Here is a 15,132-nt window from a genome sequence, read left to right on the forward strand (position 1 = left end):
GATAGTCCATATTATATACAAGAGAAAGTAGAGTTTAACGAAATCGTCTTATAAAATGAAAAAATAAAAGACTTTTTTATCATTAAAGATACTGACTGTAAGCTACAAGATTTTGATGCCCAGATATATTTCTCACTCAAGTAATCGTTATATAAACTATAACATGAACAGTGATAGTCCATACTATATGCAATTGAGAATGGAATTTATCAAGATCGTATTATAGAAATATAAAGAAGTTTTCATCATTAAATTAAGAAAACAAAACCCGCGCATGCGCACACATGCAATAAGGACATTGCAATATTGGGGGTAGAAGAAGAAGAATAGGAAAACCCGGCAGTCTTGCCATTTATGGAGATTTATCCCTAGATTTGGGGATTTTGGATGTCTGTTGGGGATATTCTGTACAAATTTCTATGAAGAACCAAAAATTAGTAAATCTTAATATTGTTGCAATTAGTTTATATGCACTTATATGGAGTGTAGTTTGTAATTTCTGTGGGTATTATTGGTTTTTTTGGGGGATTATTTATCAGGGTTTCTGGTATTATGGTTTTGTTTTGGGGATTTTTTATTAGGAGTTTTGGGGATTTTGGCGTTGTTTTGGGGATGTTTTATCATGAGTTTTGGGGATTTTTACACTGACCCATCTGGCAACACTGTCCGGAAAGTGACGTGTGTTATGTCGACCTGTGCAGATACGTGGCTAACTTAGCAAAAGGAACTTCGCTATAGTCATTATTTAGGAATCCTAAGTAATAATTGACCCCGTTTATAACATCTGAGGGACATGGAGGCTTCCTATAATTCCCGTTGTCCAGGTAAGACGAATTTTATGACAGTTTTCTTATGGTTTCCTTTAGGTTCGTCTGTCTGTCATTTTGTAAACAAAGGGCTCGGTCATGAGTTTTTGTCAATATTTGTTATTTAAAGATGTAATTAATCGTATTATTAAGTATATTTGATAGGTTTAGATAAGGAAAGTACACGCTGAAAGATTAAATCAACGTAGGTTTTGCTTATCCAAAGGTTATGCCTATCTAAGTTCGACGTAGTTCTATTTTGACGTATTAAGCCTATGCAAGGCTTTTATAACAAAATTGGGTAAATATGATACTTTAATTTCTAGGCAAATACATGAACCATATAGTTTGCCTACTCGTTATCTTGTTTTATATGCATTTCTGACCATGATTATTTGGGGCAAACCACCCGTTCATGAGTTTTTGGACCCCCTTATAGGAAGACAATAATGGGGGACCCCAGTGGGAAACCGGGGTTTTTTGGATGGGGAAATGTCTTAAACGAGTGATTTGCAGCAAAATAATGGTAAAAAATGTTAAATAAGGCCAAGATAACCAGGTGAAAGAAATATGGTTCATGTAACTGAAATGAAGGACCCAAAGGGAGCAATTGAATTTAAGAAGAAACTAAAGACATTACTTTTCACAAGATCATATAATTTGGAAGATGCTACAATCAAGGAATTGTTTAAGTATAATGAAAATGTTTCGTTAGATGATTAATATGGACCCGCCCGAGCAGTAGTTCACTTGACTTCAGTGGAGGGTTGGATTTAAACCCAAAACAAGTAAGTAAATGGCTGGAAATAGGCCAAAATGTGATTTAACTTTTGAGATTTGTAAAAGGGTACAGAACCTAACAAACCCACCTAACCTAACCAAGTAGTTCCCAGGTCGCAACCCCTAGGTGGGGGCAAGCCCCCCCCCCACCTCCGGACCCCCCTTCCCAGGTCACAGCCCCTAGCCAGGGGCAAGCCCCCGGACCCCATTCCCAGGTCACAACTGCTTGCCAGACACCCCTTCCCAGGTCACAGCCCCTAGCCAGGGGCAAGCCCCCGGACCCCCCTTCACAGGTCACAACTGCTTGCCAGACTCCCCTTCCCAGGTCACAGCCCCTAGCCAGGGGCAAGCCCCCGGACCCCCCTTCACAGGTCACAACTGCTCGCCGGACCCCCCCCCCAGGTCACAAACTAAAAGTAAATCACAAATAAATCATTAGATTATGGTAAAGTAAATCAAATAAATCCTTCCATTATGAAAAAATAAATGACAGCTTATTCCTTACCTTATGATTGACATCATCGCCTTTTGGGGGGGGGGGGGGGGGGGCAATCTTTACAAAAGCTTTGCAGGCCTTATTTTGCTGTTATTTTTTTATTTCACATGAGTAACAACAGCTTTACATTGAACGGAGAGCATTTCCATCATAATCAATTGCCGACATAAACTAAATTACACTGGCTGCCGGTAAAGGCGAGAATTGAATACAAGCTACTCTTACTAACGTTTAAGATACTGAACCAAAATATCTAAAAGAATGCCTGAACAAACTAGAACTAGAAACAAATGTTAACATAAGACACATGAGTGATAAACATAGGCTATCTGAACCAAGAACAAATAGTAAATTTGGTGAAAGGGCTTTTAGCTACTGTGCGCCTAGACATTATAATAAACTGCCAACTGAAATGAAGGACCTAAAGGGAGCAATTGAATTTAAGAAGAAACTAAAGACATTACTTTTCACAAGATCATATGATTTGGAAGATGCTACAATCAAAGAATTGTATAAGTTATAATGAAAATGTTTCGTTAGATGATTAATATGGACCCGCCCGAGAGGTAGTTCACTTGACTTCAGTGGAGGGTTGGATTTAAACCCAAAACAAGTAAGTAAGTAAATGGCTGGAAATAGATCAAAATGTGATTTAACTTTTGAGATTTGTATAAGGGTACAGAACCTAACAAACCCACCTAACCTAACCAAGTAGTTCCCAGGTCACAACCCCTAGCCGGGGGCAAGCCCCCCGGACCCCCCTTCTCAGGTCACAGCCCCTAGCTAGAGGCAAGCCCCCGGACCCCATTCCCAGGTCACAACTGCTTGCCAGACTCCCCTTCCCAGGTCACAGGCCCTAGCCAGGGGTAAGCCACCAGACCCCATTCCCAGGTCACAACTGCTTGCCAGACTCCCCTTCCCAGGTCACAGCCCCTAGCCAGGGTCAAGCCCCCAGACCCCCCTTCACAGGTCACAACTGCTAGCCGGACCCCCCCCCCCCCAGGTCACAAGCTAAAAGTAAATCACAAATAAATCATTAGATTATGATAAAGTAAATCAAATAAATCCTTCCATTATAAAAAAGTAAATCACAACTAATTCCTTACCTTATGATTGACATCATCGCCTTTTTTTTTTTTTTTTTGGCAATCTTTACAAAAGCTTTGCAGGCCTTATTTCGCTGTTATTTTTTTATTTCACATGAGAAACAATAGCTTTACATTGAACGGAGAGCATTTCCATCATAATCAATTGCCGACATAAACTAAATTACACTGGCTGCCGGTAAAGGCGAGAATTGAATACAAGCTACTCTTACTAACGTTTAAGATACTGAACCAAAATATCTAAAAGAATGCCTGAACAAACTAGAACTAGAAACAAATGTTAACATAAGACACATGAGTGACAAACATAGGCTATCTGAACCAAGAACAAATAGTAAATTTGGTGAAAGGGCTTTTAGCGACTGTGCGCCTAGACATTATAATAAACTGCCAACTGAAATGAAGGACCTAAAGGGAACACTTGAATTTAAGAAGAAACTAAAGACATTACTTTTCACAAGATCATATGATTTGGAAGATGCTACAATCAAAGAATTGTATAAGTTATAATGAAAAGGTTTCGTTAGATGATTTATATGGACCCGCCCGAGAAGTAGTTCACTCGACTTCAGTGGAGGGTTGGATTTAAGCCCAAAACAAGCAAGTAAGTAAATTTCAAAATAGATTGATGTGCTTTCCTTAAGTTCACTGTAGGAGATGTTTTTTCGAGATAGTGGTTAACTTAAAACTGAAGGCGAAGGTGGGAAACAAATGGCTGTTGTAGAACAACATCGGGCAACTTACGAAGAAGCACTTGTAAGACCTGACAAATATGTCATTGTAAATGCACAGAAAGCTCCCCAAACCATGGGAAAAAAATGCATGCGCAATAAAGTCCCCTTCAGTCTCTCTGATGTGAACAATGGACTTAGAGTGAAAAACATACTTCACATTTTAATAGCCCTCCAGTTTTGCTAGAAATTAGAGTATCATATATTAACCCATAATTGGATTTCTGGTTAGAATGTAAGTATAATTACAGAATAGTGCAATAAATGGTTTGGTGAACGTAAGAGTTTTAGTTTATATTTTCAAAATTTCTACAAAACTATTTTAAGCTGCATAATATTAACCAAAAAAATCACAAGCTTATCATTAACATGATAAATAAAATAAGATTTTTAATTATATTGTATATTCCAATATCGAAAACAAATTACATGTACCATAAGCTAGAGGGGCAATTTACGGGCTGACAGGTATACCTTCCTAATTTCTCTTTGCCGATACGTGTAACTCAAACCATCTACCATTAAGACGAGTGTGACTTAAGCAAAGGTAGATCTGCTGTTAAACTATTAACCCTTTTACCCCCAGGCTATTTGGAAATTTCCAACCCTTAACCCCCAGGGGTTATTTTTTTTCAAGCACATTTTGCAGTATATTTTTTTTTTAAATTGCTCTCACAGCCTTAATTTTCATCATAGAGAGGTCAGGTTGGTCTCATTCTCTTGGAAAATGCCTGAAGTTTCTCCAAAAACTATAAAAAATATGCAAAAAAATATTTAAATAGCAGTTTTTAGCAAGGACGTACCGGTACGTTCATGGGGGTAAAGGGATGAGTTTTGTGAAACGTACCAGTACGTCCTTTGGGGGTAAAAGGGTTAACTAGGTAAACTGTGGTTGACAGTCCCTGCTCCCATGGAAGAAACTTGTGGTAAAGGATACGTCGGCTCACACTCCTGGTATTGGTGATTGGTGTAAGAGAATGAAATGGCCGTGGCCTCCAGCACCTCCATCTCCGAGCCAGATTACTTTGACCTAGTCTCCCGCAGTGGGTAGCTTACTGCTGCTTGTCTTGAATAGGCAAAATGGAGTGAACACCTGCTTGTTCTACATCCTTTGCAGGAGCATGACAAGGGTGTTTTAGGTCAATAATGCCTACAGTTCCCATAGGGAATCTCCCTCCTGCAGTTAAACGGTTTAGGAATACATTCTCCTAAGACGAACCTTCTTGGAGACCACACTGCAGAGGATGAGAGAAATTGCACCCTCTAATACTTATGAGCACCCATAGTTACATGCACGCTCTCCAATTAGCATTCCCTCATCTGATCCTGAGGACTTATATATGTTCACATGTGCACCCCTGATGGCGCTCAAACTCCCTCTGCTTAGCACACATTTATGAGATCTTTAATATTCTCTTGTGGGCTCTCTCTTCAGTTAGCACCCACTCAACTGGATGTGGACACTTCTGTTTGCATGCCCTCTCCCAAGTCTATGCGCCCATATGGATATGAACGCTCGCTTGTTCTTGCGTTCCCTTCTGCTAGAGCATACACTTCTATTTGTGTGCTTAGGCTCTCTTATTATCCTGCATTCCCCTGTTCTAAATCACTTTACTATGTGTTTGCACTCTCCAATGGACAAACATTTCATCACATCACGAATCCCCATTTGTTTGCGAACGCTCTACTCTTTGTGCGTGCTCATCTGTTTACGTGTGCTACCTACCCATACGTGCACTACTGTTCTCCAATTAAAGAATGATCCCCTATTCACTAGCATTCTTCTTTGTGTATGAGCTCTCCAGGTAGCCTACATTCTTCTGTTCGTGTGCACTTGTGTGCGTAAATGCTCTCCCATGAAGATGTGGTCGCCTGTTAAATCACGCTACCCTGTTTGGCCATTTGTTGTCTACCAGCCTCCTGTTAAGGAACTACGGCTGTAGAGTTATTGGGTCCTTTGACTGGCCAGATAGTATTAAATAGGACCTCTCTCAATTTACTAGTAATTTTTCCTTTGCCTACCCATACACTGAATAATCTGGTATAGTTTTTACACATTCTCCTCTTTGCTTATACATCTGACAACACTTAAGATAACCAAAAAATTCTTCCTCACTTAAGAGGTTAACTACTGTACTGAAATTTTTCATTGGCTATTTTCCACTTGGCAAGAATAGGAAAGATACTAGCTATGGTAAGCAGCTCTTCTAGAAGAAGAACACTCCAAAATAAAACCATTGTTCTCTAGGTTTGGGTAGTGCCATAGCCTCTATACCCTGGCCTTCCATTGTCTTGGGTTAGAGTTGTCTTACTTGAGGGTCTACTAAGTGTGCCTCAGTAAACCCTCAAGTAAGACAACTCAAATGTGCCCATCCTCCTGACGAGGAGGAGGAGGATGGGCATAGACAGTCCTCAACTTGAAACATTCGGAGATACAAATAAAAATATAATTGAAATAAATCTCTGATATTGTATCAAAAGTTCATAACGAAATTCTGTAATAGAACAATGTCATATAATTTAATGCAGTAAACAAGACAACATATGCAATATGAAGTGGGACTATTTGTTGATTTTCGTAGCTGAAAATTGTAGGCATTGGAGTTAGGTGAAGCTTACCCTAGGCGAAAATTTTACAAAATTTAACCTACAAACAAGTCGACTTACAAACCGTTTCTTGGAACCTGTTAAGTTTGTGAGTTGAGGATTTTCTGTATTGTAAAATTATCAATTTACTTTCAGCACTGCATTTCATACATCATACCCCTACTCCAGAGGGGTAAAGGTTTATGAGTAATATTAATTCTCTTACTTATACAAACCTGGGCCTTTTAAGTGTAAATTTCTCCCTCATTCACTCCGCAGTTCCTAGGTGAAGGTCAAAGTGTCTACTCAATGAGCTGGCAGGGGGCTAGGCCTTCCCTCGCTATATTCCAGTAACTACATATGCTTCATTGTAAATTTTAACAGCTGAGTTTCTGGCTATACTGAAATCATACTGCTATTGAAGGACATAGGTTTATATAGTTAGGGAAAATAACAATTATTTAAAAAAGATTGTCATGTGCATTTAGAAACAAATCTAAAAGTGTTGTAAATAATTTTCCTAACTAGACAAACAAGGGAGATTGATTCACTTGCTGCCTCAACCACCCTGCAAATCCTAGGTGAAGGTCATAGTAGGTACACGGGGTGCTTGCAACGGGTCGTGAAAGGACAAATTATAAGCAAGAATATTGTGGCCTGTGTTAGTTTAGTAATGAGTATTTGTCAGTCACGCAAGGCGTGAGTATAGACATACAACTCGCTAGGCGCGAAGCTTTCTACAAAAATACCCTTGGTTTGGCTTGTGTGTTAACCCTTTTACCCCCAGGCTATTTGGAAATTTCCAACGCTTAACCCCCAGGGGGTTATTTTTTTCCCAGCACCTTTTGCAGTATATATTTTTTTTAAATTGCTCTAACAGCCTTAATTTTAGTCATAGAGAGGTCAGGTTGGTCTCATTCTCTTGGAAAATGCCTGAATTTTCTCAAAAAATTATCAAAAATATGAAAAAAAAATTGTTTTATAGCATTTTTTTGCAAGGACGTACCGGTACGTCCATGGGGTAAAGGGATGGCTTTTGTGAAACGTACCAGTACGTCCTTTGGGGGTAAAAGGTTTAATGAATACAGTATAAGAAAATTCAGTGAAGGATAAATAATACAGTAGATAAATATTGTAGAGGTATAGAGATTCCACTTGGACTTTTAAATTCATGTTAATAGTAATATGAAATTAGAAATTGTGTCATTGAAAATTGGATTTTTAAATATTTAACTTAGCCGGTGAATATATAGCTGCAACTCTGTTGCTCGACAGACAAACTCTACGGAAAAAACTCGCCAGCGATCGCTACACAGGTTGTGGGTGTGCCCAACAGCGCCATCTGTCGACCAGATACCCAGCTCTTATGTAAACAAAAACTCAATTTTCTCTCTGTCGACGTGTCGACAAGACGTACTTTACTCGCTGTTGAAACCTGGAGTTTTTCCCATCATATTTGGTGAAGTACTATATTCTGGTTTGAGCTTTCGCAGTGCAGGTGTTTTATCTTCATCTTAAATCTTGAACTCGTTTTGGATAGATTTAATTTTGGTGACAAAGAGAGTATGGACTTTCTTTCACTTTTAAATGGCCGACCCTTCCCTTAGACGGAAGTGTGTTTAGGCTTTTAGCAATTATCTTATCACGTTATAAATTAATTATAGATTTTCCTCTTCGATTAACTTTCCATTTATAATAAACATAAAAAATAAATTTTAATGTTTTGTTTATATGCGACCTTTCCTGAGAGTAGGCGGTCCTAACTTGGAAACCGAAGTTAATCAACGTTGAGCCCTTTATATCGTAAATAGCTTTTAAAGAGCTAAGGATTTAAAACTTTTTAAATGAAATATTTTATGAAAGAATTTCTTTGAATAGTCTTCGTACCTTTTTCAAAGATGAATTAACGTTTAGTTTATTTATGCTACGCAGTTGTTGACGTTCAGGACGTTCAACATGCGCTCTATCGTTACGATAGAGAGAGTGTATCACGGTTTCACTTTGCAGAAAGAGTAAATCGATTCTGACGTTTTGTTCATTCTTTCTAAGCTTAAATGTTTTAAATTCTATTTTAAAGGAACTTTTTAATTGAAAAACCTTTCAGTTTTTTCCTTTGGTCAAATAACATGTTTTTTTGACGAAATGTAATTGGGCTCTTCTTTTAGGTGCGAAATCAAGAGAGAAAGAGAGAGAGAGATAGAGACGGAGGGAGAGAGAGGAGAGAAAACGTTCCGTTCAAGCGGGTAACGTTGTTCTCGAGTTGCTCTCGTCCCTAGTCTCGGTACGGGGAGAAAGGATAAAACGTTTTTAGTTTTTATTATCGTCCCCAGGCTATGTGCGGTTAGAGATTGAAAACGTAGTTTTGAAGGAACTAGTGTTTAGTCTCTTCCCCAGCCACTGAAATTTTTATCTTAAAATATGTTTTCTGTTTTTTGCTGGTATTAATGAGCTTGCATTATACGACTGATTTCGCAATTACTACCTTTTGATAAGGGTAGAATTGCGTGCTTCAGGTAGAAATCAGTAAAAGTTCGATTTCAGTGAAATAAGTGCAAAACAGAAAATCGAAGTGATAAAGTGATATTGCGCAAAGTGTTACAGTGTTGCGTCCGAGGGTTCGTCTGTTCGTGCCTGTCGTTCACCTAGTCCGGGACCTCTTGCAAGCTCCCAAACGGGAGAAGTAATGTCGAACGACTTATGGGTTCGTCAGGCCTTGATCAACGAACAGACGTTTCCCTCTATGGTATCGGGTGTATCTTACCAAGATCTCCCCTACCATAAGACGAGAGAGACGTTTTTTCTCTTCGTCATCCGAAGGCTTTTCGCATAAGAAACCTGTCACAAGGTTTCGAAGCCCTTAAGCAAAAGTCAGTCCTTTCAGGACAGGTCCAGCGTCCTGGTTACAGCCATTAGGACAGCTCTGACCCTATGCAGTCATCGGATAACTGCTCGCCGCCTAACAAAAGCATAACACAGACTCCGAGAGTCTTTTTTGTTGGCAAAGTGTTGCGGTCACAGACGTTACCCTCGTCTCTTACCACAACCATTTCCGTTGATCCTTAATGGGTTGTATGGCAAGACATGCAGAATAAGCTTGCCTCCCTTATGGAAGACTATTCTGCCGATTAGTCCGTTGAGTCTAGCCGTTTATCTCATCGATATCCTGGCTTTCAGCCAACCTAACGTTCCTTTGTGCTTCCTGTTGACGTTGGCGTAGCTAAGTCACGTCAGTCAGGTTGTTTAGAACCACACTCGATGCGGTCTCGTGTGGATTTTCAGCCGCATTTGGACGTTAGGCCACTTGCTGATGCTCCTGTTGACGTTCAAGACGTTCGCTAACAATCGGAGTTGACTTGTTTTGACGCTGTGCGTCAACCTCCGCATTCTAGAGTTGTTTTGACTGCTCAGTCTAGGCAGTCAAAGCAGTCTCGAGTGGACGCTGTGCGTCCTCACGCACCTGTTGTGGTTGACAGTTCAGTTGTTGACAGTTCACAGACTGTCAAGCAGTTACATGACGTTGCGTTCTGGTCCGCTACTAATGCACCAGTGAGTGTGGACTCTGCTTGTAAAGCATTGCCACCACGGTAGGTCTCTCCCTTGCTTGAGACTCAGCTTTTATCGGACAAGGTTCCTGTAGATGAGGAAGTTGCTGTTCCCCCTCCTACTGATATTCCCTTGAGGACTCTGTCAGATGGAGAGGAGCCTAAAGCTGCTTAGCCCTCTATGGACTTTAATTAAATCATGATGATTTTTTTTTAAGGATCTTTGTCCGGATCTTTTTGTAACTGCTGCTCCTCGTTCGCCTAAACGTCAGAGCTTACACTAGGCCTAGCTACTTCGAAGCCGTTGTTTTTAAGCTAGTGCTCTCTCGCTCTCCTAGAGAGCTTTACGTTGGCTAGGCGACTGGTTTATCACCAGGAGGAGTTTGGGGGATACAGCCTTTGCTTTCCCTTCTTTTAAACTGGCTTATAGAGCGAGAGTCTGATATGACACGAGAGAAGTTCTCGGCTTGGGAGTTCATGCCTCTGCCCAGATAGACTTCTCAAATCTCGTAGACTCTCCCTGGCGCCTGGCCAGGAGACGCTCCAAGTTTTTTACAGGTCAACTTCACAGCTGTTTTCGAGCCTTTGAAGTTTTGCTGTACAATTATGTCATGCATAAACAAGGCTTTCAGGGATGGAAAGCGGTACCGCCTCAGTCGCTAACCCCGTCTGTTTCCGCACCTGCTCCCGTAGACCCTAAATGGGCTTTGCTGCAAGACATGCAGTCCAAGCTTGCGTCCTTGATAGAGGACTTTAATGCGGAGAAGGTTGCTGCCGAACCTTCTGGCCAACAACCTTCCAACCGGTCGGTTGTGCGCCCTGTTGACGCTGAGGTAACCTTCTCGCGTCTGCCAGTTGAGGTGGTTCCTCCACCGATGCGTCCCAGTGTGGGTTGCCAGCCGCACGTTGACGTTAAGCGACGCTCGGAGGTGGTTGTTGACGTTCAGGACGTTCAACAACCAGCAGAGGTGACTTGTTTTGACGCAGTGCGTCAACCTCAGCAACCCGGTAGGGTGTTGACTGCACAACCCAGACGGTCTAGACAGTCTCGGGTGGACGCTGTGCTTCCTCTCGCATCCATGGTTGTTGACAGTTCACAGACTGTGCAGCAGTTCCATGATGTTGCGTCCAGCTCCGTCACGCATGCACCAGTGCGACCGGACTCAGCGAGCCAGACGTTGCCCACTCCGTTGCCGTTTCCTCATCAGTTTTCGGATGAGGAACCCTCTGATGAGGACGTTGCTGAACAACAAGACGATCAGCCCCCAGAATAGATCAAGCCCTGCTATCCATCCAGAAGATGCTGAAGAAGGAACGCTGCTCAGTCAGGCTGTGGATGAGTCTGGTAGGGACGCTGTCATCCGTGGAACAATTTGTGTCACTAGGAAGACTACACCTCCGTCCTCTTCAATACCATCTAGCTTTTCACTGGAAAAAGGACAAGACGCTAGAAGCGGTCTCGATCCCGGTTTCCGAAAAGATAAAGTCTTGTCTGACTTGGTGGAAGGACAATATCAACCTAAGAGAGGGTCTTCCCCTGGCTGTTCAGACTCCCAACCACGTTCTCTTCTCGGACGCATCGGACGTGGGCTGGGGCGCGACACTAGACGGTCGGGAATGCTCAGGACTGTGGAACTCGAGTCAGAGGAGCATGCATATCAACTGCAAGGAGCTGTTGGCAGTACATCTGGCCTTGAAAAGCTTCAAGTCTCTCCTTCGAGGCAAAGTGGTGGAAGTTAACTCGGACAACACCACGGCCTTGGCGTACATCTCCAAACAAGGAGGTACCCACTCACTGACGTTGTACGAGATCGCAAGGGACCTGCTCATCTGGTCAAAAGGTCAAGACATCTCCCTAGTAACGAGGTTCATCCAAGGCGACTTGAACGTCATAGCAGATTGTCTCAGTCGGAAAGGGCAAGTAATTCCAACCGAATGGACCCTCCACAAGGATGTGTGCAAGAGACTTTGGGCCACTTGGGGTAAACCATCCATAGATCTCTTTGCAACCTCGCTGACCAAGAGGCTTCCAATCTATTGCTCTCCAGTCCCGGACCCAGCAGCAATACATATAGATGCTTTCCTCCTAGATTGGTCACATCTGGATCTCTACGCATTCCCACCGTTCAAGATTGTCAACAAGGTACTGCAGAAGTTCGCCTCTCACGAAGGGACAAGGTTGACGTTAGTTGCTTCCCTCTGGTCCGCGAGAGAATGGTTCACCGAGATACTTCGATGGTTAGTAGACGTTCCCAGAAGTCTTCCTCTAAGGGTAGACCTTCTACGTCAGCCACATGTAAAGAAGGTACTCCAAAGCCCCACGCTCTTCGTCTGACTGCCTTCAGACTATCGAAAGACTCTCGAGAGCTAGAGGCTTTTCGAAGGAAGCAGCCAGTGCGATTGCTAGAGCAAGGAGAGCGTCTTCCATTAGAGTCTACCAATCGAAGTGGGAAGTCTTCCGAGACTGGTGCAAGTCAGTTTCTGTATCCTCGACCAGTACCTCTGTAGCTCAAATAGCTGATTTTCTCTTATACCTGAGAAAAGGACGATCCCTTTCAGCTCCCACTATCAAGGGCTACAGAAGCATGTTGGCATCGGTCTTCCGGCATAGAGGCTTAGATCTTTCCAAACATAAAGATCTGCAAGACCTCCTTAAGTCTTTTGAGACCACCAAGGAGCGTCGTTTGGCTACCCCTGGATGGAATTTAGACGTGGTACTAAGATTCCTCATGTCAGACAGGTTGGAGCCGTTACAATCAGCCTCCCTGAAAGATCTCACTCTTAAGACTCTTTTCCTGGTATGCTTAGCCTCGGCTAAAAGAGTCAGTGAGATTCATGCCTTCAGCAAGAACATCGGATTTTCGTCGGAAAAAGCCACTTGTTCGCTGCAACTTGGTTTTCTAGCCAAAAATGAGCTGCCTTCTCGGCCTTGGCCTAAATCTTTCGATATTCCCAGCTTATCGGAGATCGTAGGCAATGAACTAGAAAGAGTCTTATGCCCTGTTAGAGCTCTTAAGTTCTATTTAAAGCGTACTAAACCTTTACGAGGCCAATCTGAAGCTTTATGGTGTTCAGTTAAGAAACCATCCTTGCCTATGTCAAAGAATGCTTGGTCAGACTTTATCAGATTGTTAATACGAGAAGCTCATTCACATCTGAGTGAGGAAGACCGAACTTTGCTTAAGGTGAAGACGCACGAAGTTAGAGCTGTAACAACTTCCGTGGCCTTTAAGCAAAATATATCTCTGCAAAGTATAATGGACGCAACCTATTGGAGAAGCAAGTCAGTGTTCGCGTCATTTTACTTGAAAGATGTCCAGTCTCTTTACGAGAACTGCTACACACTGGGACCATTCGTAGCAGCGAGTGCAGTAGTGGGTGAGGGCTCAACCACTACAATTCCCTAATTCCTTAACCTTTTAATCTGTCTCTTGAAATGTTGTTTTTTTTATGGGTTGTCCGGAAGGCTAAGAAGCCTTTCGCATCCTGGTTGATTTGGCGGGTGGTCAAAGTCATTTCTTGAGAGCGCCTAGATTAGGGGTTTGATGAGGTCCTGTTGTATGGGTTGCAACCCTTGATACTTCAGCTCCTAGGGGTCAATCAGCATCCTAAGAGGATCGCGAGGCTCCGTAAGGAAGACGTACTTAAAAGGCAGAGTAATTGTTCAAGTCGACTTCCTTACCAGGTACCTATTTATTTTGTTTTTGTTATTTTGATAACTTCTAAAATGAAATAAAAAACTCTTAGCTCATAAAATGTAAACATATATTACTGGTCTCTACCCACCATCCTGGGTGTGAATCAGCTATATATTCACCGGCTAAGTTAAATATTTAAAAATGATATTTTAATTATAAAATAAATTTTTGAATATACTTACCCGGTAAATATATAAATTAAATGACCCTCCCTTCCTCCCCAATAGAGACGCAGTGGGACGAGGAGAAAATTGAGTCTTTGTTTACATAAGAGCTGGGTATCTGGTCGACAGATGGCGCTGTTGGGCACACCCGCAACCTGTGTAGCGATCGCTGGCGAGTTTTTTCCGTAGAGTTTGTCTGTCGAGCAACAGAGTTGCAGCTATATATTCACCGGGTAAGTATATTCAAAAATTTATTTTATAATTAAAATATCATATTATTTAAAAAAGATTGTCATGTGCATTTAGATACAAATCTAAAAATGTTATAAATAATTTTCCTAACTAGACAAACAAGGAGTTTGATTCACTTACTGCCTCAACCACCCTGCAAATCCTAGGTGAAGGTCATAGTAGGGACACGGGGTGCTTGCAACGGGTTGTGAAAGGACAAATTATAAGCAAGAATACTGTGGCTTGTGGTAGTTTAGTAATGGGGATTTGTTAATCACGCAAGGCGTGTGTACAGACATATAACTCGCTAGGCACGAAACATTCTACAAAAATACCCTTGGTTTGGCTCGTGTGTTAATGAATACATACATACATACATACATATACCAAGGCACTTCCCCCAATTTTGGGGGGTAGCCGAAATCAACAAATGAAACAAAAACAAAAAAGGGGACCTCTACTCTCTACGTTCCTCCCAGTATAAGATAATTCACTGAAGGTGATGGATAAATAATACAGTAGGTAAATATTGTAGAGGTATAGAAATTCCACTTGGACTTTTAAATTCTTGTTAATAATTATTGTGAAATTAGAAATTGTGTCATTGAAAATTGGATTTTTGACACTGTATTTTTCTTATAGCTGTGAAGAGGCTCTTTCGTGAAGCCAAGGAACTCAATGAAGCCACAGAAGAGTACTATGCCCAACCGCTAGAAGACAACTTATTCGAGTGGCATTTTACAGTCAGAGGACCTCCAGACACTGAATTTGATGGCGGGATTTACCACGGCAGAATCATCATGCCGGCCGATTATCCGATGAAGCCTCCTAACATCATATTTCTCACGGTATAACAGTGTGTTTGTTTGGTTTTCCTTCCTGTTTTATATATATATTTTCCATTGTGGTTGTAATGTTTAACCCTTTTACCCCCAAGCTATTTGGAACTTTCCAAACCTTAACCCTCTGGCGTTTTTTTTTTTTTTTTTTTT

At 41.6% G+C, this 15,132-nt stretch overlaps 1 protein-coding gene across 1 annotated transcript in view; it reads left to right on the forward strand.

The window, feature by feature from the left end:
• Positions 1-657: 657 nt before the first annotated feature.
• LOC137653771 (ubiquitin-conjugating enzyme E2 J1) overlaps positions 658-15,132 on the forward strand; it is a 39,205-nt gene continuing 24,730 nt past the window's right edge. The window contains exons 1-2 of the mRNA XM_068387401.1: positions 658-824; positions 14,783-14,988. Coding sequence (XP_068243502.1) covers positions 794-824; positions 14,783-14,988 — 237 coding nt within the window. The 5' untranslated portion in view covers positions 658-793. The remainder of the gene's footprint in view (positions 825-14,782; positions 14,989-15,132) is intronic.

Source organism: Palaemon carinicauda, chromosome 14, assembly GCF_036898095.1.
Source record: "Palaemon carinicauda isolate YSFRI2023 chromosome 14, ASM3689809v2, whole genome shotgun sequence".
Lineage (NCBI taxonomy): Eukaryota > Metazoa > Arthropoda > Malacostraca > Decapoda > Palaemonidae > Palaemon > Palaemon carinicauda.